Source organism: Fusarium oxysporum, chromosome 3 (genome assembly GCF_000149955.1).
Source record: "Fusarium oxysporum f. sp. lycopersici 4287 chromosome 3, whole genome shotgun sequence".
In the NCBI taxonomy this organism is placed as follows: domain Eukaryota; kingdom Fungi; phylum Ascomycota; class Sordariomycetes; order Hypocreales; family Nectriaceae; genus Fusarium; species Fusarium oxysporum.
Window position 1 is genome coordinate 1829773 of NC_030988.1, and position 24763 is coordinate 1854535.

A 24763-nucleotide genomic window follows, 5' to 3' on the forward strand; every position below is an offset into this window, starting at 1 on the left:
TATCAAAACTGCTGGGACTTTTACCATCATACAAATTAGTATGTGTGGAAAAGTACCGTTAGTTTCATTTATCTTGGTTGGCTCTATACCCCTGTCGTGACCCCGCCTAAGGGCTGTGGCACTCAAAGGGATAGCCGAGGGTCGAGGCCCTGCAGGAGTTGCATCCGGTTACCCGACAAAACTAAAGACTTATCGGGGCATGGCGTTGATTACGATAATGTCGAATAGTGGTGAGATGCAGCCAAGCCACATCACCTGATATCAATATACATAGCTGTCTGCGTTTGCGATTCGTGCGTTTCATCACCATCAGGGTCTTGGTGATCTCGATCTCGGTCTGAAGAAGCTAACCAATCTGACTGGCCATGGTTCGATGTCCATCATCTCAGGCAGCGGTACCCAATGTTTTTACAGATCCCGATGGTTACATCGCTTATCTGTTATCAGCTAACTTAACGTACGGTGGCTGACGGCTGTTGAACTAGTCCCAGCGTCCAACATCAATTATTGGCCAAGCTGCTGTATTCAAAGTTTGGCTAATTACCCTATGACGATATAACGAGTTGTTCCACCCTTATTGGTGTCACTTCAATGCACCATTAATGCCCACAGTACGAACAAAATCAATCATCTTTTCCTGTCGCAATCGCCCGTCCCTTCATCCTGCATCCCTTGTCCTAGACCATAACATGATAAGAGACTCATCAGCAGCATCTACCACTAAAACAGCCACTAGACTCCAGTTTCATGGGAACATGCCAGGTGGTTTATTCATCCGTTATTTCCGCCCAGTCCTCGTCTCGGGCTACTGGCACTGGCAGTGATGCAGTTGGGACTGCTGAAGGGAGATTGTTTCGAAATCAGAGTTTCGACAGAATTGACCGCTTCACTTGCGATATATCGCCGAATGAGGGTGCAGTCGCAGTCGCCGTGCCTCAGGAGCTCGAGCTTTAGTTGGTAAGCTGTTTCCCTCAGCTCGTTGCAGGAAGCAGATAGCTCTTTGTGCTGGTCTTGGAGCTTCTCCACCTCTGCGTTCAACTTGTCTTGTTGCTCTTGCTTTCGGGCACGACAATCCGCCGCAGCTCTTCGGTTCCTCTCCAAAATCTTCATGTAGCGTTTTTTCTCTTCCTTGTTGAGTTCAGTCTTCGTCCTTCTTGCATTCTTTTTGTCACTGGGCTTTCGTCTGTTTCTTTTCTTCCCCTCAGCCTTTGTAACCGCATTCGTGTGGGTCTTGATGCTAGCGCTGACCTTCACGCCAGTGGGCAGTGCAGGTTCGGCCTCAGGTGGAGTCGAATTTGGGATCGATTCAGTGGCAATGCTTAAGCTTCCGTGGTGATCTTGCAGAATGTCCAAGCTTGCCTCTTCGTACACGCATGCTTGCTTGCTGTATTCGACTTGCAGGTTGAAAATATTCTTCGACGCCGTGCGTGCTGGACAGAGATCCTGATAACGGTGCAGAGTACAGTCCCTCATCATTCACCATGCTGCCCGTAATAGCATCATTCACGCAGTACTCAGAGGAAGAAGGCGATATCAATGGCTCAGGAACTGCACAGATGGTATAGAGAGTGTTGGATGAAATGTGCCAATCCCATGGGTGTAGACCTTCAGGCATGTCTCCCCATAATGAGGCTCATCTTGAGTGTTAATGCCCCAGTCAATAAGTGAAGTCATTTGGAAGTGGAAGTAGAAGCGAAATCTGGAGATAACTATCCAAGGATGTATTTACCATGCAGTACCCACCTGCCGGTCATACCCACCTGCCGGTCAGCGAAAAAAAGATTTCCCCATACATAATGCACTTTTTTAACCTCATGGGAAAAACTTAATAAAAATAGTAAAAATAAGTTTATCACTAAAATTTAGATCAAAATTGAATCTGTTTTGATATTTTCTGGGTCTTTTAACCTCACGCCCTGTGCGGGTGCGTACGACACCTAATTCTTCCTTCCCTGAATTTGACCTCTCATCCTCTTCTATCACTCCCACCTCGATCACATCCTCAGCAACATCCACCCCTTCAATTGCTTCGTTTGGCTCTGAAATAGTGTCAACAGCTGCTAGAGCCTCTACCAGCGTGATAAATTTCTTATTGGGGTTCGGTATCGCCTTTCTCTTCTTGCCTCTGCTCAACCGGCCACTTCCTCCTCCAGGCTGGCTATTCTGGTGCTCAAAGAGGCGATCTTGGACTCTTGGGTTTCAAACCCTTTTGATATCACAGAATACCGCCTTCTGGTAGAGGGGCTCTTGTTCTTCCCCAGGTCTCTGACGTGACGGCTGGTCTTTGGCGTGTTATCAGCAGTGCTGGATAGCCACGCGTGTTGTTTCATACTGTTTCATATGAAACTGAAACAGTCCCTGGACCCGGTTTCGTATGAAACAGTAACTCCCCCAGTTTCATATGTTTCAGTCGGTTTCATATGTTTCATATACGCCCGATGAGTCCCAAATATCTTAGTACTTAACCAAGAAAATTTTGCAAACCAAATGCCTTCAACGCAGTTAGAAACTTGCTAATAGTAAATATGTGTCGCATATCACCACTAGGTTCGTGCGACTGGATGTGAAACGCGGCCCGTACTTTGGAGTCGTGTCTCCGGTTTTACGTCCAGCTTGTCGCATCAAGGACTCCAATCCTAACGACATGAGCTTAAATAGCTGTGCCCGAACACATGGCGGTTCAATTTCATTTGTTCTTTAGTTAATTCTTATCAGTTGACTGGTGCCATCACTGATCCCTGTGGAATTAATTGTCCGACAACATGTCATCAGCTTCGCCCGCTCCCTTGTTATCGGAGCCTTCTGATGAGCTCTTGGGGTCTGCTTCTCCTGGTTCTCCCGTTCCCGCGAAGCACACATTGGATCACTCTCTCTCTCTGATCGGGCTGGCAAGCGCGCCAAAGGCCGTACGAACAAAAGCACTTGGAACGAGGCGCGTGGCCCTTATGAAGAGAGAGGGGAGAAAGCTCGCGATACCTCATACCACGAAATTTGGTACTGCAAGCACTGCGACTCCACGAAAAAGCCTAATTCGATAACGACGAACCTGAGTCGAGCCCGCAAGCACCTGCGGGACTTTCATGGCATCCGGGTGATAGAGCATGTGGGAAGGTCGGATCTGAAGAAGCAGCAACATGGCACCATTACGGACTTGTTCGGAAGGCAGGAGGAACGTCAAGCCAGTCGAGACCTTACTGAGGAAAAATATTTGGCAAACGCTATTAATATTCCTGCATTCGAGAAAGCACTTGCCAGGCTTCTTGCGGTTCGCAATATCGCCCACACATTCATCGAGTACCCCGAGTTTCATGCTGTTATACTCTCCTGCAACTATATGGCCCGGGACGTCCTCCTACGCAGCCGCAGAGCGGTGCCGAAGCTTCTCAAAAAGACTTTCGCTCAACAAAAACAAGGACTCGTCAAGAAGCTTCATAATTCTCTCTCATCTATGGTCCACTTCACCATTGACATGTGGACCTCATCGGAACAGAAGGCGGCATACCAGGCAATCGTGGTCCATTTTGTAGATGCGGAGACGAGAGGAGTCGCTCAAGCGTTATTGTCGCTGCGCGAGTTCAAAGGAAGCCACAACGGGAAATTGCAAGCCAAGGCTTTCCTGGAGGTTGTCGAAGAGTACGATCTCAGAGGAAAGGTTGGCTACTTTACGATGGATAACCACGACGCTAACGACACTATGCTTGACGATATCGCAAAAGAGATTGATGGTTTAGATCCGGTTGCCAGGCGACTACGCTGCAGTGGCCACATCATGAACCTCATCGTTCAAGCCTTCCTCTTTCGGAGTAAAGCAAAGAAGATTCAAGAGGATGAGAGAGAGGGGATTGATGAGGCGTATGAGCGGCTGTGCAGGCTATCCGAAAGAGAAGAAGGGGGCATTATTACGAAGGCACAAGCTACCGAGGAATGGCGGGAGTTTAGTGTTCTGGGGAAACTTCACAACTTGTGCATATATTCAAGGAGCTCTACCAGCATTTACAACGACTTCAAGGCCGAGATTGGCAGGGCCTTGCCGAGGGACAATGACACACGTTGGAATTCATGGTTTCGCCTCATTGACGTGGCAATTGAGAATCGGGCAAAGTTCATGGATTGGATTCAAGAAAATCATGCCAAAATCGAGAAAGATGCACTGGACCACAACGACTGGAACGAACTAGGAGATATTCATGCGTTCTTACAAGTATTCCACCAGATCTCGGTGCGCCAAGGCCGGGAGAATACACTCGATGAAGTTCTCTCCCATATGGATTTCTTCCATCATCACTTCACGCGGACTAAAAACCGGGCTTTCAGTGGCCCACGCTTCTATACGCGCTTTCACGTGGCTTGGCTAAAGTTCGAGAAGTATTACCAGCTTACCGAACAAGCCCCGGTGTACGTGGCCGGTATTCTCCTCCACCCAGCACTCCGAAAGAGCTATCTGAGTGAGCAGTGGAAGAGAAACCCAGCCTGGGTCAGCAATGCCGTGAAGGCTGTAAGGGAGATCTGGTCCACAGACTACAAGAGCTACCAGCTCCCAGATGAACAACAGGAGAAAGAGCAAGAACTCGATGAGTTTGATCGCTGGAGGCAGAAGGTGTACAGCACAGCGAGTGAGGTGAAGGATGAATTCGACCGCTTTATTTATGTAAGTAATTTGAAGGCTTCTAATGGCCTGGTTTTGATGATGCTTCGCAGGGCTCACAGGTTGGGATTGGACAACAAACGGCCTTACAGTGGTGGCTTGAACCGACCCAGCGAGAGAATTTCCCCCTCCTCTGCCGTATGGCTATTGACATATTCTGCATCCCCCCCCATGTCTACGGAAGCAGAGCGAACCTTCTCAGGCGCAAGACGGCAGGTTAGATGGGATAGAAGTAGCATGTCTGCCAAAATGGTAGAGGCATGTGAGTGCATTAAAAGTTGGATAAGCGTTCCAAAGGGAAAGAGCAGGCCGCTTCTTGCAGGGGTGTTTAGGGAAGCGGAGGATATCGACGCGGCTGTAAGGATACTCCAAGAAGATATAGAGAGGAGTAAGAGGGCAGAAAGTGATGGCGAGCCTAGGGAATTGGTAGTGTAGGTAGGCAGATAATACCAAACATCTTTGGGGTACTTGGAGATAAGGAGTATATCGATGCCGAGCTTGTCAAAAATTTGGACTGCAACTGGATATTGTTTCGTATGAAACTGAAACCGGTTCATATGAAACTGAAACTATACTGACGCCCGGTTTCGTGAAACTGAAACTCCCCCCAGTTTCAGTTTCATAGCGTGGCTATCCAGCACTGTTTTCTGGCAGCAGCTATGAGCCCAGCATTGTGACAACTGCTACCTTACCCTTCCGGATGAACTGGGAAACTGTGGATTCACTGGAGCCGGACGGCCGATCTAATTCTATAATGAAGACGAGTCTTTGAATTGTTGTAGGAAGGAACTCGGGAACCATTGATATTAGGAAAACTTAGAGCTGGATTATTACTAGGGAATTAGCAAAAGCTTTGGATCAGCAGAGACACATCACAACAACATGAGAAACATCGACCGTACTGTCACGAATATGGACAACCGCGAATCTACATCCAATGCTTCAGTTGGTACATCGGTTGAGTAACACTAGGCCAGTACGACCCTTTATCTCTACAATGTAGATTAGGGGTTAATCAGCTTGACGGAGCAAAGTACGTCAACGTAGAAGGTGCGCTTGTTGATGCATCTGGTGATGAGTTGATCGCATTGCAAGATGGAGGTGGTAGTTTCGGAGTCATTCGCAGAGTTGACCATCAAAGTGTACACGTTGAAAGAGGTGAGTCTAAGCTTGGACTCTGGAGTTACTTATATCCATATGATGCTAATTCATGCTCTTCTCACGGGTGCTTGAAGGTACCTTTGCGTTTGGGTCGAGAAACAATCAAGCAGCCTAGGCTACCTTCGCTGAAGGTTACCACAAACTCTTCAGCGCTGAAGATTTCCCGAACTGGTTGTCCTCGCAGCCCGTTGGAGTAGCGATCCTCGCATCGGTAACGGTTTCTCTGTGTCATGCCCTTGGGTAGATGATGACCACGAGGAGGGCCGCAAGTGGATAGGCCAGATTGAAGCTCTGAGTACATGCGACATACACATCGTCAACGCGAACTCATAATCCACTCACTGTGACGAGAATGATGAGACGGCTGGTTATGGTGTTTACGGTCGAGCGCGGACTCTCAACTTCAAGATTCCTAGACCCAAGATGGTTAAGATCCTGGCCAAGTACAACGACACTATCCCCAGTCCTGGCTTTTTCTTCCAGTTTCATCGGGACCTAAGCCATGCATAAAAATCCGTCTTCTCGCCCGGCTCTGATCACTACTGGTTGAGGATCATCGCAGCATCGCCCGAAGAAGCTCCGTCCAAGGTGACAGACCAGTGGACTTTGGCCTTGAAGCAAGAGCTTCTTGAGCAGGACCCCAAGAGTATTCTTGAGCTTGCTTCTGTGGGATTTTTGGATGATGGAGAGCTGGATCTGAAGACGGCTTTTGGGGATAGGTATGAGGCTCTGATGTCGGCCAAGAAGAGAATTGGTCCTAGGAATATCTTGAGAAGCAATACCAAAATTGTCAAGTTAAGGGTTATGGTTTTCAATTTCCAATATCGCTTAACGCCATTTATTAGATGACAATCAAGGGTATCCTACTTGTCAAGATACAGGCGTAATTGTCCTTGATGTAAGAACCATTGATAATAGCTATTCTTACTTGCAACCCTACGCTACACGATTATCATCAATATTACAGAGGCGATTTATATCAATAGGATTCAATTTTAATTGCTACCAGGAAAACTCCATGCAGCTTTTGCACGGGAGTGCTGCATCTCCTATGCCCATATCGATAGTTGGTTAATAGCCTTGCCTTCTCGTGAAGGTATTGATTGGTGCAAACCTTGTACTGCGGCATATCTGGGGGTGGCGTTATGACTTTGCGCCGTCCTGATTGCCTCGCTCCGGGCTCTTTCGTGTAAAGCGCTGAGCGCCTCGCCTTCATAGGTCAGGTCCTTGTCATTAATGACAGTAGTAGGTACTTCGGAGTAGATTCTCTGGGACATAATTGCAGGGCAGTGGATGGGATAGTTCTGATAGAGTTTGTAACAGTAGAGGGTTCAGGAGGGGCTATCCAATGCCCAGCGTAGGAGAATAATTTCAGAACTAAACTGTAGTGGAATCTGGTATGTTAACTGAAGAAGGTCGAGTTAAACAAATCCTCAGTCGAGATAGATGAAATTTATGCTCATTTGCCAGAGACTTTGGGAATACGGCTGGCTAGAACCGAGCCTGAAATCCCATGATACAGTGGCTACTGGTGCCATTATGAAATGCGGCCAAATTCATACAGAGCCTCAATCACGGGCCTCATTGTTGGGTATTGATGGCCCGGTCATATCATCATGCTCTGTTTATATAAAATCAGGAGATCGCAGCCACTAAGACTCACCTACTCTGAGAGTCTAGAACCATATTCTGTCTCTTCCAACTCGCGGAGCAGAGCATGTTGCAATCGTAAAGATTTGCGGCTGAGATGCACTGTGTGCATACAATGGCGGGGTTCATTGAATGCTCCAGGGTCCAGGGATTGTGGTGGGTCGGCAAAATGCTAGCACGGACTAGAATCTTGCGTGGGAGTACTGTGATCAGGACGTAAGGTAGTGATTGGCTGGTCACCATGGTCTGAATTTTGTCTGCACAATGATCCTAGCACTGATGGTGATGATTGTGAAGGAGGTCTGTGCGGTTACGTCAACATTTAATCAGTGCGCATAGCCCGAAAGCGCGAGACGTCTTAAGTCAGTAAATAGAGGTTGTCTGATCAATAAGACTATATCACAGAAGCCCGGCTCCCCGATCAGAAGGTCTGCCGAGTTACCAACCTCCAAGGAACTGCTCGTGGATTTCGGAGTTTGCCATATATTACAGGACCAGCAAAAGAGTAGTCTCCGGACTTTTATATAATTATATAATCCTCAGCACATGACCCTTCATCAAATCCCTCCCAGGCAGGCAGCTGAACAATTTGTCCGTAAGTTCATGTCAGTATAGATATCAGGATAAGCTGCACACTCTGACTGGTCGGATGGCACGTTATCGCCTGACAACATCCGATTTTCCCCATGTTTATAGTATTGGAATCTCTCAAACACCACTCAAGTGTGTAGATATAATACGCTGTATTATTTTGTGCCTCTGCTACTCTTAATAATGGCTTCTTCATTACAGCACCAGATGACTATTGACCTTACTATTGATGTAGAATCAGCATCATCTGAGGTCCTGAACTTCGATTGCATGTTCCGTGCGACATATCCCAAAAAAGGCCAGTCCGGACCATCAGGGAAGCGCAGAACGAAGGGACCAATGGTTGATGAATGCCTTCTCTGTTCTTCTGATCAGGCCTGGTCATACCCCAAACGACACAACGCCATATACCACGCCAAACGCAAACACCGTGATATAACGTACATGATAAGCGAGTGTCTCAGACAAGCGAGTGTCCCACGTCACTTTACACCTAAAAAGCTGACTTTACAAAGCTTATATAGAATTCAGGCTAAGTTTAAAAAAGCTAAAAGCTGTATAACTTACTTTTATCTATATAAGAAAGCTATATACTTTATAAGAGAATTATAGCTAAATTATTTATAGAGTTATTAAAGAAAATCTATTTATACTGTATTTTAACAGGATTTTGATATAATATAATATTAAAAAAAATCTAAAAAATAATATCTTAGTTTTAAAAGCTATAACGTACATGATAAGCGAGCGTCGCAGACAAGCGAGCGTTGCAAGCCATTTTTCACCTTAAAAGGACTTTTTTAAACTGCTCTCAAAAAGTCTACTTAGCTTTAAATTAGTTCAAATTATAATATAATATACCTAACTATTATATATTTAAGTATAATCTTTATAGAAATTATACCTATTATCTTAATAGAGTTATATTAAAAAGTCTATTTATACTGTGCTATACACTGTGTTTTAAGGTTTTATATAGGAAATAAAGTAGATAAAAATATTTAAAAAATACTTTTTTACCTAGTTAACTATACTAACTTTAAAACTACTTTTTTTTAGATTTTTAACTATTTTATTTAAACTTTTGGGCTCTATAGGGTAAGCTGCTTTTAGGTGCACAGTATACTGCGACGCTCGCTTGTCTGCGACGCTCGCTTATCATATACGTTACTACTTAAAACTATAGTTTTTAATATTTTCCATTATTTTATTTTAGCTAAAAAAGTGTTATAAGGTAAGCTGTTTTTAGGTAACACAGTACAGTGAGACACTCGCTTGTCCGAGACACTCGCTTGTCTGAGACACTCGCTTATCATGTACGTTAATCAACTCTTCAGACAATACAGTACTCGAACGATCATCGGACATGGGACCTCCATTAACGCAAACTAGGCCCGATAATTATTATACAGCAACGCCATCAGAATCGGCCCTCCGCAAAGTGTTCAATCCTCAGCGATATACTGAGAGCATGGTTGGCCTTCTCACACATCTTCGCCTTCCCTTTTCGGCAGTTACATGGGATGAGATGCAGGACATCATGCTGTCCTGTAATCCGGCAATTGAGGACCTCATACTGACATCGAGCTATGAAGCGATGCGTCATATTACTGCAAATTTTAGCCTTTATCAGTCGAGTTAAAGGCTAAGTTACGAAGCGCCGTTTTAAAGATCCACATCTCATCTGATCTCTGGACATCGCCGCACCGCCATGGTGTGCTAGCAGTATGTGCACGATGGGTTGACGAAGATTACCAACCCAGACGAGAGCTTCTGAGTCTACCAGAGATTCGACACAGCCATTCCGGTGAACATCAGTCTCTGATTATCTTCTCAACACTTGATATTTACGATATCGCGAATCAGCTCGGCTGTCATACGGGTGATAATGCGGCATCAAACGAAACATGTTTGCAGCACTTATCAACCGGGTTTATGCAGGACCGCAATGTGCGTCGTACTCCAGCTTCGTTCTCCTATCTAGCCGTCTAATTTATAGCAGATCAACTGGGATCCAAAACGGCACCATATCCGATGTATCCTTGATGTTATCAACTTATCCCTTCGAGCCTTTCTTTTCGCGTCTTCACGAGAAGCACTTCAAGTCGCCCTCGATGCTGCTGGCGATATCACTGGGAATAAGCTCTACGAACCGTACAACTTCATCCTAAACGACGCGTCTGGTGGTAATACGACAAACCACCCAGATCATATAAATGCTCAGACAGAGCATCCTGGCGGCGTTGCATGCAAATTAGCTCCCATTCAGAAGGTAAATCCTCCACCGAGATCAGATAATAAGCCAGACAACACCAGAAGGGGGGGCTGGATTATGGTGCCAGCGCTGCGCAAACTGCACCGGATCGGGCTGTGGCTACGTAACTCACCTATCCACAGTGATGCATGGGATGATCGCATCAATTACGGCTCGGTATTCATAACGATACGCGCTGAAATTCATGGCACAGGATGATCGTCAATCTGATAAGGAAAAAGCAGCAAAGCAGTTCCTACTTGACTACGACAAAGCTCTAGGTGACAATATTCTCACCTCTTCTGATTGGGACCACCTGGAGAAAACGCACGTGTTTCTACAACCATTATCGTCTACGACCTTGTGGGCTCAAGGTGTGACGGCGACGCTCTCACAAAACCTCATGATCAAGGATATATTACTTCGCCACTACGAGCAGAAGAAGGTATCATCTCAGCTTTCACCTAACTCAACCAACCAGTTTCTGATCCTCTGGCTAGGAGCTCTATGAAGCCTAGGAGACAAATGATATCTCTCATGTTGCACTCTATTGGTATGGGCTGGTTCGTACTCGATAAGTACCATGCTTTGTCTGGGGAGTTTCCTATCTACGCAACTGCCCTTCTCCTTGATCCGTCGAAGCGAGCACGATACCTTGAAATAAACTGGAAGGGAGAATGGGCCGAGGCTGCCATTAGGGACGCACTTTCGATATGGGAGGAAGAATACAAGATGGCGCCCGCCCTCGGACCTGCCCAGGCGCTGAGCGAAGCGTCTAGGTCGCAGCAAGGGGACTCAAACGAACTTGATCCGCTTCTGAACAAGATTATGGTCGCCGAAGACATAACCAGGGACGTAGATGACTTCGAAAACTTTATCCACAACCAGCCTATAAAGATCGAAGGCTCTCCTCTGGTCTGGTGGTGTCAGACGGATCAGGTTCGGACATATCCGTGTCTCAGTCGCATGGCCATCGACATATTGTCTGTGCCCCCTGGTTCTAATGACCCCGAGTCCAGGGTAGGGAATCAATCCATCAACCCGGTGGCGGAGAACAGTCTCTCGCACTCCGAGCTCATGGCCGGCACTGTCATGACGTCAAGAGCCATTCGAGATAGCCTTGGATACTCAAACCTCTTGAGCACCCAGTACCCAACTGGGTCTGCGACGTCCTTGTCGCTCCCAGACACAATGGCCTGCCAGCGGATATATTCATCCGCTTGAGCAGCGGAGGGTTGGCTTTGACGGTATCGGTTGCGATACCGATCAAAAGAGGACAAAGTTGTCTTTCGCCTCTTCACAACCGAACCTTCAAGAGAGGTGACTGTGATCTGTAGGTCTATGTATTCCGTATCCCATAGACGTTGCACGATTTCCTTCGCCTCATTGACCCAACCCGGATGCTGTTGACCCCAAACCTCGTCGAAATAGTCCCATCGTAGGCTAGGGTGCAAGGCGGCGGCGGCGTAGGATGCTGGCGAGTCCCTCAACGTATTGTAATATTTATCGAGCTTCTTCCAGCCAAGGTTGATATTGACACAGAATTGCTCCGGCGCAGGATGCCTCTCAATACGCGATTTTGCGTCCTCGAGCCTCCCAAGCAGGAATTCGAACGCCTCCAGCACATCAGTCATGGAACCAAAAGCTTCCCTAACTCCAGACGATCGATATCGAGACTTCCCGTCTCCATGAAGTACTTGCATAGCGACGTGGAAATCAGAGAGTATCTCATCAAATGCCCCCAGCACCGCTCAATCGTTCTCGTTGATGAAGCTCGACTCCTCGAGGCAGGGAGGAGGATTCTGTCCTCTCTCACCTTTCCGAGCGTCTCGGAATAGCCTCTTGGCTTTGGCGATGGATTCTTCGTAGACGGGCTGCAAGCGAAGCATTCGTTTTATCATGTAGTATTGGGACAACCATCTAGTATCGTTATCAAGAACAACGTCAACTGGCTGTTGCTTTCCACTTTCAGGCTCGCCAGAAGCTGCAAGTGAGACTCGTTGCAGTTGATGAAGCAACTGAGTCAGTAAGTCGGCCCTATGGGCCCAAACGACGAAGTTATGCGCTTTCCCGACAAGACCCTTCCGCATCCACTGGTTACGGGCTGCTCTCGTCAAAGGCTCCTTGACGAGAGATTTCTCAAACGTATCAGCATCCTTTCCGAAGAGAATGGATTTAACAACAATGTTAAGGATGTGTCCCATGCATAGAACTCGTCGTTGAACCGGGTCGAACTTCAGCTCTTCTGCTATCTCTGACATTGCCGTTTCATTGTTTGCTGCATTATCGACAGTGAAGTAACCGACCTTGTCCTCGATGCTAAACGACTTAATGATCTCGAGGATCTCGGCGCCAGTGTTCTCGCCAGTATGTCTTTCTACCAGCTCCGGAATGCCGAGCACAACTTTTTGGAGCTGATTCTCTGTGTCTCTGAAGACAGCCGCCACGCCATGTAACGCGTGACGATTCCTAGTCCTTGCGCCGTTAAAGGCAATATGGATCTGACTCGGCGACCTCTTTAAGACCTGTTGGACCGTGCTATGACATCGCTCGAATTGTTGAACCGCCAGTGTGTGCACAGTCTTCGCCGTGATGTGCGCACTCGTAACCTTGACCGCCGGATTGAGGTATTCCAAAATCTGTTGCAATCGAGGGTGTTCAACCGGCTTGAACGATTGCTGGCTTTCGACTCTCCAGTTGACAATGAGCTTCTGGAACTCTCCTGGATCAAATCGTTTGATCAAGCTGTTGGCCAGCGCTTGCTCCTTTAGATCGAAACGTTTCAGGTTCATGAAGTCCGAAATAGAAGCAAGAACCCTCTTGCCTCCTTTCTTCTCTGGCGGTGTTGAACGTCGTCCTGATGGATCCCAGTAGCCGTGAGCATTCCAGAGGTGGAGTTCAGCGTTTTGGGTGCCTTTGGATTCGTATGACTGTAGCGTGGGGGTCTTCTGGCGCACACATGGCATACAGATCCATAGTCGGGAAGTTTTGGATTGAATCTCGACCCCATAGTTCCATACCCATGATATGGTATATTTGCTGCGCTCGGCCAGCGTGAGTCCCTTCCAGACGCGGAAGATTCTCCGCTCCTCATCACTTGTCGGTGCCAAAGTAGAAGGCTGGCGGACGTCGTGGTGTCTGGATTCCGAGAACGCCGAGGGACCTCGGCTTGTCCCTCGTGGTTGGTCGGTAGTTCAGGGTCAAGAGGTATGTCCGCCATCTCGAAGTTGAAGGTTCACCGACCATATGAATCGAGTAAAGGAGGAGACATTTGGGTTTAGGCGTTATAACGCGTCGTGATATGTCACAACGTGTCCGATGTTTTACATGGTTAAATCTGTTAATACTTGTGCAGAGATTTAAGTTATATTATTTATATTAGTCTTATAAATAAATAACTTAATGCTACCATACTACGCATGCAGTACGACCAGCCTCTCTTAACTTTGCCAAACAACTGAAACTTCCTTACAATTCTACAACCACAACATCATAATCTGACAAGGTCCTCGCAGCACTACTCCGGACAGTAAAAAGCACTCAATCAGTCGAAGAGTCACATAAGACGTTCTTGGGAGGCTAGAGGTGGTTGTGAACAGGACTATCTTGTAGATCTTACTATGGAAGTTGCAGAGAGCGTGTATTTTTAATAAATGAGAGAAGATAGGGACCGAATTATATTATAGATATACAAAAGCAGCCTCCAAGGAAAATGAGAATGATAAGACAAGTTACGATCAGTGAAAGCTCAAGCACGCCGCCGTATTTGCTGGCCTCGCGGTTAGGTTCAATCAATATGGATGCGGCGGGACTCATGTTTCTTGACCTTCGGGACAATAATACTCAGGATCCCGTCTTGAAAGCCGGCGCTGACACTATCCTGATCCACAGGAGATGGGAAGGTGAAGGTGCGGGAGAACTCGCCGATGCTGCGCTCAGCAATCCAATACTTCGTCTTTTCGCCATGTTTGTCGCCCTTTTCTGGCTGTTGAGGCTGCGATTTATTGTGGTCGTCGCCATCGCCTTTAATAGCTCCATGCGCAGATGGGCCTTCGACAAAACCTGCAGGAGGGTTCCCTGAGGTATAGGTTCGCTCGGACTTTCCACGGATGACCAGTGTCTGCGGCTCAGTAAACTCGAGCTGCACCTCCTTCTTGTTAATACCAGGAAGTTCCCCATGGAGTTCGTAAGCCCGAGGCGTCTCGCAAATATCAAACCTGGGCTGCCAGTGGATCATTCCAGTGTTATGAGTATTCTGATCTTTTCGGGAGTATGTGTCGTAATCTTCGAGAAGTCGGAAGATTGGGTGAAAGGGGGAATCAGAATTATAAAGGCTGCGAGGGAAAAGAGCCATCGTGCGTACTTTGTTGGCAATGGAATGTGGAAAGATGCGTTTGTTGGTAAGTAAACCGCCTATTGTTTTGCGTGCTTGTTGAGAAACTAGTGATCTGCAGGGATACATGGGAAGTCATTATAGCTCATCGTTCTGAAAGTCAGCTGCTGGGGGTATATATAGCATTAAAGAAGGCAAAGTCTTTACATCTGACTGGAGAGGACGCTCCGTGGCTCTATAGAAAGGATTTGCTCATTGTCAATGTGTTGTAAGCTCAACATGATTCGGCATGATCTGATGCAATGATTGAAGTGAAGGGTGCCTCTAAATGCAGCGCCAGTAATACCCATGTGGGAACAGTAGTGTTGTGTAAGTGATCTGACTTCCTTCTAGACAGAGTTTTTGGCATTGTAACAATGACGTGTTTCCTTATCAACTTTACAATTTATGATCTGATCCAAGACGACTCAGTTGACACCTAGAGACATTGTCTCCTGACCGCGGTCTTACCCCGCAATTGCCATCACGCCATTATAGGCTTTAGACCCAATGGTGTAAACCTTCCCTCATGGCTAGCAGTGAGTCGTGCCGACTGAGGTTATCTAAAGGACATTAGGTGATTGCTATGGGCGAAATAGTGACATAATCCACTCAAGCAAGACCAACAGCTAGGTGAGAGGATAGCTGTCTGATCAACTACTATTTCGTCATACCTATTCTTCAATGGTTCCCAATAAGCGTCGAGGCCATGCCATTTTGCCACCTTAGTGCACCTAACTCTGGATATATCGTTCCGTTTTATACAAATCAAGATACCCATCTTAAACACCAAAGAGGAACAAACGGCCTCGTTCACACATATCCTTGTTTACTCTTCATATACAACATGCCTTTAGGTCTGGAAAGCTGTCCAGAACCCGTTGTCGAATGCATTGCTCAGCTGCTAGACTTCGACGATATTCGCAATCTTCGCCTTACCTGCAAATCACTTGCCTTGAAATCCTCACAGTATCGTTTCAGGACGTTCTTTCGTTCGAAACATGTCAATGTCACGGTTGATGCTCTACGGACATTCGCTGAGGGTATTCAAGCTGGGGGTCTTCGATGTCTAATCCAGTACCTATATCTTGTAGGTATTGTCAAGGAATGCGAAAGCCGGAAACCACGGAAGGAAAATTATTGGCAAAAAGAAGAAACACGGAGGATGCAAGTCAATCTACTTAGCCAAGCATTCAACGGGCTTGCAAAATACAGCAAGAACGGAAGTCTTCGGTTGCTTACGCTACGAGTAGCCATTGTCCGTAACGGCGAAGAAATGACCTTACGTGCCGATTCAGGGCCTTTAGTCCCCTTGCAGAAGAGTGTGTGGCTATGCACAATGCACACGTTTGATACAGTTGTATCTGCATTAGCCGCGAGCAGCTTGCGCATTGACAGCCTCAACATCTTCAGCGAACCGGACATGCATTGTTCTAGCTTGGTGTGCGATCAAATCAATGCAATCGACTGGAATGACTCCGGTTTTGCCAAGACTTTGGCAACCCTAAGGTCATTATCAATAAGCCTCTCCACTCGGGTTTTCGCGTTTCGTAGAGCTCTACAAGAGAACAAACAGGACGTGGGGCGATCCTCCAAGAAGGATGCGGCTGAGGTACAAGCAGAAGCTGGAGATGAAAACGACTTTGTCGGCCTTTCAGGACTGCTTCGGCTATGCAACCAACTTGAAAACTTGGAAATAGATTATCTTCGGATCCCAATGGGTTATTCGGCCTTAGTCGGTCATTTCTACTACGAAACCATTCTACAGCGCATAGTCGAACTTGATAGGCTGCCCATCCTAAAGCGTTGCAAGTTTTCTGGGGTTTCTGCCAAAGAGACGGATCTGCTTGGATTTATTCAGCGGACACGAGTCCGTGAGCTATCACTCGAGAAGGTGATACTATGTACAGGAACATTTCGGTCAACCTTCGATTACTGTACCAGCAGGGCGGCAAGTATGACGAAGCTACATTTTGACACTTTATATGAGACTTTATATGATAGGCATTATGTCGAGAAAATGATTTTTTTTGCCGGTGGCGGAAAGTCTCGAATAGGTTTTCCTTCCGCATCCGCTACTGAAAGGCTGGACCGAGAAGGGGAGAGTGTTAGGACTTCTATTACTTACTATATCTCACCACGAACGCCGATCGACAATTCTTGGATCCCAGAATGGGGGAGGTTCAGGCGCACGGAAAATGGCACATGATTGTGAAGATTCGGTTTTTATTCGCTTCTTCCTTTCCGCAACAGAAGTCTCTGATGAAATGTATGTTGCAGCGCAGAGCACACTGAACTTGTCATGGTTCTAACCGTGTGAAATAAATAACCCCTGTCAGTCATGGTGAATAATACCCCTCCTTCCAGCCTAAGCAAAGATCGTGCCACCGACCAAGATGTGAGTATGCTGCCTAAAGCTTAGCTCCGTCCATGACTGACCTCTTCCGCGTAGTCTTATGATCAGTTTAGACGAGGACGGTATGAAAGGAAGCAAGTCTTAACATGGGAGCTTAAGGTTACTGTCAAGCAAGTTCTTAGTTATTATACTTTTAGATGAGTTCCTACCTAGCGCCCACAAGAGATCGGGGCAAAACCTGCGAATTAGCCAATTGATAGTTTATACTTCTAATTTGGACCCTTATATCCCAGGGATTAACAAAGGCTCGACATATCAATCGTAAAATATACCAATGGCTTTTCTATAATATCGGCAGTGTATGTTCTGTGTGTCCGCGCCATTCATGGCCCGAATGTGTGGTTTTGTTTGGTCCAGCATATTTGGATTATTTCGTATAGGGTAACATACGTCATTGGTATATATATGGTTCGGAAAGCAATTAACGTGTTTGATAAGCGGGTGAGCCAGATAAGCAGGTGAGCCACTTTTTATCACCTAGATAATAAGATTACTTCTAAAAACACCATAACGTACATGATAAGCAGAACTTATCGTGGGGTCGTTTTGCGGAGTAATTTCGGGAAATCGTATGTGATTACACAACTACCATCTGATAAGTGCCCGGCGCCGCGCACGCGAATATCTCGACGGTTAGGAGCCAAATCGATGCAATTTCAGGGCCGGAGGACTGCTACGCTCTGGCGGTCCGTTTGGTTCAAGAGCGACGTTGTATAGATGAGCGGGCGCTGAGATATTTGCATGTGCAGCGGCTGGGGGGCCAGGCTTTGCTGCAAGGACTACGACATAGCAATGCGCTAATCCTGCTGCTCCTTAATATTTAAAAAAAAAAAAAAAAAAAAAAAAAAAAAAGAATTAATAAAAGAATATGCCTTCTAGATAGATAACTGGATACAGACTAGTTACCGCTATAAATATATAAAGATCCTACCTGATGGCCAGCTTACTGTCGACGAGGGGCAGTCCGCCTTCTCCCTAGCCGAGCCCAGCGCCCCCGATGGCCCTGGCCCCGAGTCGGCCTTGGTCCCGGGCCTGGGTCATCGGGCACGGGGGTCCCTACCTGTACCCGTATCCGGCCCTGGCCCTGGCCCCGCCGGCGGCGCTGTTTGAGCTCGTCGATGAGCCGATTCAAGCTCTGGCCGGCGCGTAAGAGCTCTAGCTCTGCAACTGCCTCCTCCTCGCTCTTGCCGGACGCCGTGCGGGCCAAGAGCTCGTCCCAGATCACCTTCCGGCGACAGAACTGCACCCTGATCCCGTTCCCCGGGCGCCAGCGGCTTCCCCACGTCTCTTCTAGCACCCGTACGGCCGGCTGACCTGCAATCCCTTCCTCCCATTCCTTCCAGACATCCCGCACTGTAAAGACCTTAGCCAGGGCTGCAACGACGGGCATACCTGGTACTGGAGGCTCTGGAGCCGGAGCCGGAGCCGTATTGAAGTTCAAGGTAGGGGCTGTCGACGGCGCCGGCGCCGGCGCCAGCGACACTGCTGGCCCGGCTCCAAAGTGGCCGGTAAAGGTGACAGGGACCTTGCCTTGGAGGAGGGCATCGAGGCCGTCCTGAATTCCTTCTAGCTGGGCCTCTAGCCGGATGGCCAGCCGCTGGCTATTCTGTAAGACGGCCTCGCGTGTGCTCTCTAACACACCGCTAAGCTCTGGCAGCGCGCATTGTACGAGCAGGCTTAACGGCTCCGTAGCCCCTACCGCGTCAGAGCGAACGGCGACGGCGAACTCATCCCATTCGGGCCCGTTAAAAGGGGCGTAGGCGAAGAAGGGTAGCGACGGATAGCGAGGCTGCAATACAGCCAGGTCCTGTAACAGTACTATGCGCAGGCGCCGCATAAGCTTAAGGAAGCCGTCGGCGGCTAGGTCGTCGTCGTCGAGGCCACCTTCTGCCCAGCATTGCCGGCGCGCGCGAGCCTCAAAGCGAGGCTCCCACTCCTCGATCCACGGCCAGAGCTGCTTTTGTAAGACGTACGGGGGCTCGTGGGCCGCACGCGCGAGGAAGTAGTCCCGGGTGACGCCGAGAAGCCGGCAACAATACGCATGAACTGGCGCGGTAGACGCGTAAGATAGGCCTGGCAGAGCACGCTCTGGTTCCAGCGCCGGCCTGCGAGATCTGGGCGAGCGACGTGCCGTGGGTCTCCGCGTCCTGGGCGCCTACCCTGCGCGGGAGGTGCGTCTTCTTTGACGCCATAAGGCAGCAGCACCGAAGATACGCCAGGTCTCTTGTAGCTGCGTCGGGTACGAGAGCTCCTGCTCGCGGTCCCGTCCGACAAGAACCTTGATCCGATACCAGTCCTGGCGGCGCCGGAAGGACGGGGACGGCTCGCCGGCAACGTGCCAGCGCCAGAAGAAGAGCTGTGCTAAGGCCCCTTGCGTACAGAACAAGGGGTCCTTATGCCGGAGGGCACCCATGAACTCTTTCTTTGCCGTCTTGTTTAGCTTACCGTCTTGCAAAAGGGTAACGAGGCAGCCACAGGGGCTCGGGCCTTCTGAAGACGGATAGTCGAGTAGAGACAGGTCTGCAAGCTCCATCTTACGGCGGTTTTCCCCCGTAAGAGGTAGTAGTGGCCGAATAGGAGGTCAACTCGCGTACGGAGGTTTTGCGGCATGTATGCGGCCCCGCTGAGAAGGAGATCCTGGACCCGGAGCCATTCGTCGGGTGAATAGCCGGCCTGGATCCCGTCAGTCCCGCGGTCTTTAAAGGAGGCGCGGTCGTGCTTCCCCCGCTGCCGGCCGCGTTGCTCAAGGAAGCCTCATACGGCGGCGCCCCGGGGGTTTTCCGTGTTTGCGTTGCCGTGGGCTACCTGGAGCCGCCAGAGCTCGATAACGGCCGCGATATAGGCGTCGATAGTGCCCCTCGTAAGCAGAGATCCTTCGGCAAGGTCTGCTGCAGCTGGCGCAAGGGCCGTGGGTGGCACGTAGCCCTCGCGGTCGTCCGCAAGCAGCTCGGCGGCCTCAGCCAGGGGGACCTCTAGGGCTTCGGCTAGGCTTTCGGCCTCTGCCAGGGCCGCGGCCTCGAGCTGCTCCTGTTCGAGCTGCCGCCGTAACTGTACAGCCTTTCCTTTGCCACCCCGTGCCCGTGGTTTCTTTTGCGGCGAGGCAACGCGTCGTAAGAGGATATCCTCTTTGAGCCACGCTGCTAGCTTGTCTGGAGTTACGAGCTCGCCGTCGGGCCAGCTATAAAGTGAGCCGTCTGCCGCAGCCCGAGGCGTACGGCACCAGGCCTATAAGTTCTCGTCTATTAGCCGCCTATGGGACTCTACGTAAAAAAAAGAGACAAGGGCAAAGGGGAAAAGAGAGGGCGGCGGCCGGGGGAACGTGCCTTCCACTCCCGCTGCTTCGCAGCATAACTCCGTGCCGTGTTCGCCGGCTGTTCGTCCTTCTTCGCCTGAAGGCCCGCCCTCCGGGCGGCACGGGCACGCTCGTCTGCGGCCGTGTACGAGTCGTCTGCGGCCATCTTGGTCGATCAAGGCCTTTCGACGTGGTGTTTGTTTCCTGTCTGGGGCCTGATAAGTTGCGGGGAACTTATCAAATGCACTTATCAGGCGCCGCGCACACGATTTCACGGGCCGCTTTTTGCGGGGGATAAGTCGTCACGTGGTCGGAGCGAATTACGACGTAATTGCGGGCACCATCGATAAGCATGTGAACCATCCAAGTATGTGAACCACTTTTCCTACACCATATAGGCAGATATCATCATAAAAACACAACAAATCAATTAATCAATTAAAACTACTTACTATATTCTTCCCCAGACATCCTAATTACTACCTGACACGTCCTTGCATTATGTCCGGGCTTACCGCACACTCCACAGCGCCGAACCCCCGGTCCGACCGACTTTCTTTGACCGCTACTTCTTGACGATTCTGCAACTACCTGCGCATCAACATCCATCTGGTCAATTGCCTGCCTTGCTTCATCTACTATCATTACTCCTCCCTTCTGTAGTCGGGTTATTTTTGCCCTTCGGCACCGGCTTAGTATCTTATTTGCCTCTTGAACATCATCCAGCCTGGCTGTCAGTATGGTAATCTTATGCATACATTCCTTTGTTGACTTCTCTAAAGACTTCATAGCTTCAATAACCGACTCTGGAGAGCTACTGTGATGTCTTCTGATTCGTCGTTCAAGGTATTCAGACTGAGAGCCAGCCTCAAGCACGGACTTTGGCGTCTTTGAGACCCAAGGGGTTGAAGGGTTAGCGACGTCTTCAGCAGGCGTTGGAGTCCACAGCTGCACATCAAGCTTTGAGACCACACTTTCTGGGTCTAAGGGAACAAGCCCGGCTCCTCTAAAGGCTGACTTGATATTTTTTTCGGTCATAGTAGCTTGATGCGCGGCATAAAAGGCCGGGAAGAATTCGGTCTTAGATACATGTGTTATAGAGCATCTGATCAAAGGCTCAATTTCTCGACCGTAAGCGTTTTTAAGTAGGTTAAAGTACCCAACATCAAGAGGCTGGAGTAGATGAGACGAATGAGGTGGCATACAAAGTGTAATGATCTTATGTTCCTCGCAATATCTGTCAAAATCGACAGAGTGGTGACTTTCATGGCCATCGAGGATCAGAAGACGATAGGAACCAACTGATCGGTTGCTTGTACACCGATCAAGGTGCTTTAGCCACTCAAGACCTAGCTCGTTATTTGTCCACCCATTTTGGCTCGTTGCAATAACCCAATCGGCTGGGAGGTTGCTTTCTCGGTACCAGTTGGCGAGGTGATATTGGCCCCCACCGATGATAAACGGCTGGATCGCCCAGCCTGCCGCATTAATCGCCTGAATGACCGTAATCCATTCCCGGTTTCCAGGCTGCACTGATTTAGGTCGTCCACGCCTGTCTGTGCCTGTGACAACCATTCCGCTTGCAATCATGCCTATAAGGAAGCCAGTCTCGTCAAAGTTCCAGATATCATCGGATCGAATGCCGTACTTCGCAATTGTATTCGCTACAAGCGTAAACCAATTGCGAATAATAGTTGGATCTTCGCGTTTGGCTCTCCGATAGTCATATTTACGAAAAAAAAGCGCATCTTAAGCTCTTTATGGCGCGTGACGAAGTTATGAGCCCAGCGCTTGCCGACAGGTAGTGCATTGCGGTCAGCAAGCAGTCGGTTGGCCATTTCTTCAACAGCACGCAGTCGGGGAGGAAATCCTCGCGTATCTAGGTCGAGAATAAACTGAACTATAATCTGTTCCTCTAGATTTGATAAACGGCGTGATTTTGGAATCCAATCGCATCGAGATTGGAGACCATTCTGTCGGTGACGTAAGGTTATGCGATTAACTTTATACATATCTGCAGCGCATCGGAGGCTTAATTTAGGATTATTTTGAAGTGCCTGAAGGGCAAGAAGTATTCTAGCTTCGTAATTTGGGTCTGACATGCTTGGTGGTTGATAAATCAATTGATTAAGTGAAATGTTAGGTGTAGGAGGGAAAAGTGGTTCACATGCTTGGATGGTTCACATGCTTATCATGTACGTTAACCTTTTAAATCAATTAAAACTAATCGCTATATTCTTCCACATTAACCTCGATTTCCTCCTGACAGGTCCTTGCATTATGCCCGGCCTTGCCGCATTTGCTACAATGCATAACTCTCGGTCCCCTTGACCCTCTGCAACCACCACTTCTCGACGACTCGGCCGCTACCTGCGTATTAACATCCATCTGATCAATTACTTGTGATGCCTCTTCTATAACTAGGGGCCCTCCTTTCTGTAGTCTAGTTCGTTTTCCCCTCTGGCGCCGGCCTACTATCTTATTCTCTTGTTTAAGTTGTTTTACCCTATCCTCTAGTAGGACTATCTTATAGACAAGAACGCTTGTTGCCTTTTCAAAATGCCTAACAGGTTGGATAATTGACTCTGAGGAGCTGCTTTTATGATTAATGATCTATGTCTTTAGATACTTAGAATATAATTGAGCCTCTAGTACTGTCTTTGGGGTCCTTGAAGCCCAGGGGGTCGAAGGTGCCGTGACCTCTATAGGAGGCGTCGGGGTCCGTAACTGCACATCCATCTTTGAGATGATATTTTCTGGGTCAAGGGGAGCAAGCCCGGCTCCTCTAAAACCTCCCTGGATATTACTTTCTGTAATAGTAGCTTGGTAGGCGGCGTGGAAGGCGGGAAAGAACTTGGTCTTTGATATAAGTCACGGGACCGGGTTCCCGTCACCCCGGGTTCCCGTCACCCCGCTTTAAGCCTCAACACCATAACCTCGATATCTTCAACTATATAGAAATCAATAGAAAGAAGCTTAATTTTAATCTAATTTCTTTATACTAATAAAAGAAGCTTATATTTATTAAAAGAAATAACCTAGTTAACTTTACTTCCCTGTTGTATTTACTACAATAGTGTCCCTTTGCTTCATAGACCTCCTTTAAGCTATATACCTTCTGATTTGGATCTAATGTAAGCTTCCTTCTCCTTGAGACCTCTGATTGGTTGATTTTCTCGCTTAATATCCTATTTTCATCTGATATTAAAGCTAATTCAACAGCCCGTTCATCAAGTCCCTTTCCAATCGTCTGAAACAAGTGCCTCTTTGTTGGTGTAAGTGCCTTATTGCCTAATTCGGCTCTTGCAAGCTGCATAACATCAGATAGCTTATGTGGTGCTTTAAGATAAGGTAATTGAGAGCTTGTATTAGCTGGTGGTGTAGTCGGATTGCCTGATTCGGCAGCTTGAGCCTCATTTTCATCCGGCATTACATATTTACTTGATAACGGTCTCATAACGTTAATAGGCCACAAGTCTGATGCAAGCCAGCCGGCCCGGATCTTCTCTTCGGTAAAGGCAGCAGCCCAAGCCTTAAAATAACACCTTAAAAAGGCGGCCTTAGCTGTATTTCCTTGTTCAACGAGTAGGGCTTCCAACTCAAGTTCGCGGCGATATATAAGCTTCAATAAGCTAAATATAGTTAAATCAAGAGGCTGAAGGACATGTGACGTATACGGCGGAAGGTAACAGGGGTAGATATTATGCTTAAAGCAAAGAAAGATAAACTCATCCGTTAAATGGCTCTCATGCCCGTCTAAGAAAGGAAGTCTCTCTTCCCCTTCCTTTTTAGGCAATGCACACGGGATGAAGACCTCCTTGAGCCATAGGGCTGCGATCTCGTTAGTGGTCCAGCCCTTCGGTGACGTTGCAAAGCGCCAATTGCCTAAAAAGGAAGGATCCCTCGGAAACCATTGTTGTTGCGGCTGATCCCCTTTGAAGATAACAAAGGGCGGAAGGGCCGTGCCGTCGGCACATATAGCTTCCGTTATTGTAACCCAGCCGCGCCTATGAGGGCTTCTTTTTAAGGTCTTCCTCTTCTCTGATTGGCCAACTACTAAGCCGTTAATACTGACCCCTTGGAAGATCCCCGTTTCATCCATATTCCAACGGTTACAGCCGCGGATTACCGTGATCTCGGGCTTCTTTAATTGGTCGAACCAAGTCCGGATAATAATTGCCTTTGCCCCTTTAATACGCTTATATTCAACTCTAACTGCTTTAAGCGTTTTGATTCGTTCAGAGCGTGCGAGAAATCGGGTAACCCAATGCTTGCCGAGAGGTTTGTTATCGCCTTATAAGCTTAAAATACGGATACCATACACAACCCCCCTTTCGACAGCCCCACCCTTTCGTCAAGCAAAAAAAAAAGAGGACCACCAA

The 24763-nt window shown here is 48.2% G+C and overlaps 3 protein-coding genes across 5 annotated transcripts; all 3 read right to left on the minus strand.

The window, feature by feature from the left end:
- Positions 1-447: 447 nt before the first annotated feature.
- On the minus strand, positions 448-5291 carry FOXG_16145 (uncharacterized protein). Of its 2 annotated transcripts, XM_018396233.1 has the most exons (2): positions 1279-5291; positions 448-1248 (listed from the first exon to the last, which is right to left on the minus strand). In XM_018396233.1, the coding sequence occupies exons 1-2, from the start codon at positions 1474-1476 to the stop codon at positions 772-774; spliced, it is 675 nt and encodes a 224-aa protein (XP_018256747.1). In that variant the 5' UTR covers positions 1477-5291; the 3' UTR covers positions 448-771. The 2 variants fall into 2 exon arrangements, with proteins under 2 accessions (XP_018256747.1, XP_018256746.1); XM_018396232.1 differs by having other exon boundaries at positions 448-5291.
- Positions 5292-13848: 8557 nt separating this feature from the next.
- Positions 13849-15038, minus strand: FOXG_16146 (uncharacterized protein). Of its 2 annotated transcripts, none has more exons than XM_018396234.1 (2): positions 14842-15038; positions 13849-14787 (listed from the first exon to the last, which is right to left on the minus strand). In XM_018396234.1, exon 2 carries the CDS (start codon positions 14761-14763, stop codon positions 14089-14091), a length of 675 nt encoding a protein of 224 aa, XP_018256748.1. In that variant the 5' UTR covers positions 14764-14787; positions 14842-15038; the 3' UTR covers positions 13849-14088. The 2 variants fall into 2 exon arrangements, with proteins under 2 accessions (XP_018256748.1, XP_018256749.1); XM_018396235.1 differs by having other exon boundaries at positions 13888-14778.
- Positions 15039-17943: 2905 nt separating this feature from the next.
- On the minus strand, positions 17944-20611 carry FOXG_16147 (uncharacterized protein). The gene is made up of 3 exons (XM_018396236.1): positions 20413-20611; positions 19249-20314; positions 17944-19194 (listed from the first exon to the last, which is right to left on the minus strand). The coding sequence occupies exons 2-3, from the start codon at positions 19620-19622 to the stop codon at positions 18033-18035; spliced, it is 1536 nt and encodes a 511-aa protein (XP_018256750.1). The 5' UTR covers positions 19623-20314; positions 20413-20611; the 3' UTR covers positions 17944-18032.
- Positions 20612-24763: the final 4152 nt, after the last annotated feature.

Coding starts and splice junctions, on each gene's coding strand:
- FOXG_16145 (XM_018396232.1), bottom strand. CDS start 1,476: ATGATGAGGGACTGTACTCTGCACCGTTATCAGGATCTCTGTCCAGCA.
- FOXG_16146 (XM_018396234.1), bottom strand. CDS start 14,763: ATGTATCCCTGCAGATCACTAGTTTCTCAACAAGCACGCAAAACAATA.
- FOXG_16147 (XM_018396236.1), bottom strand. CDS start 19,622: ATGGAGCTTGCAGACCTGTCTCTACTCGACTATCCGTCTTCAGAAGGC. Junction 19,195..19,248: donor AGACGCACCTCCCGCGCAGG/GTAGGCGCCCAG, acceptor CAGATCTCGCAG/GCCGGCGCTGGAACCAGAGC.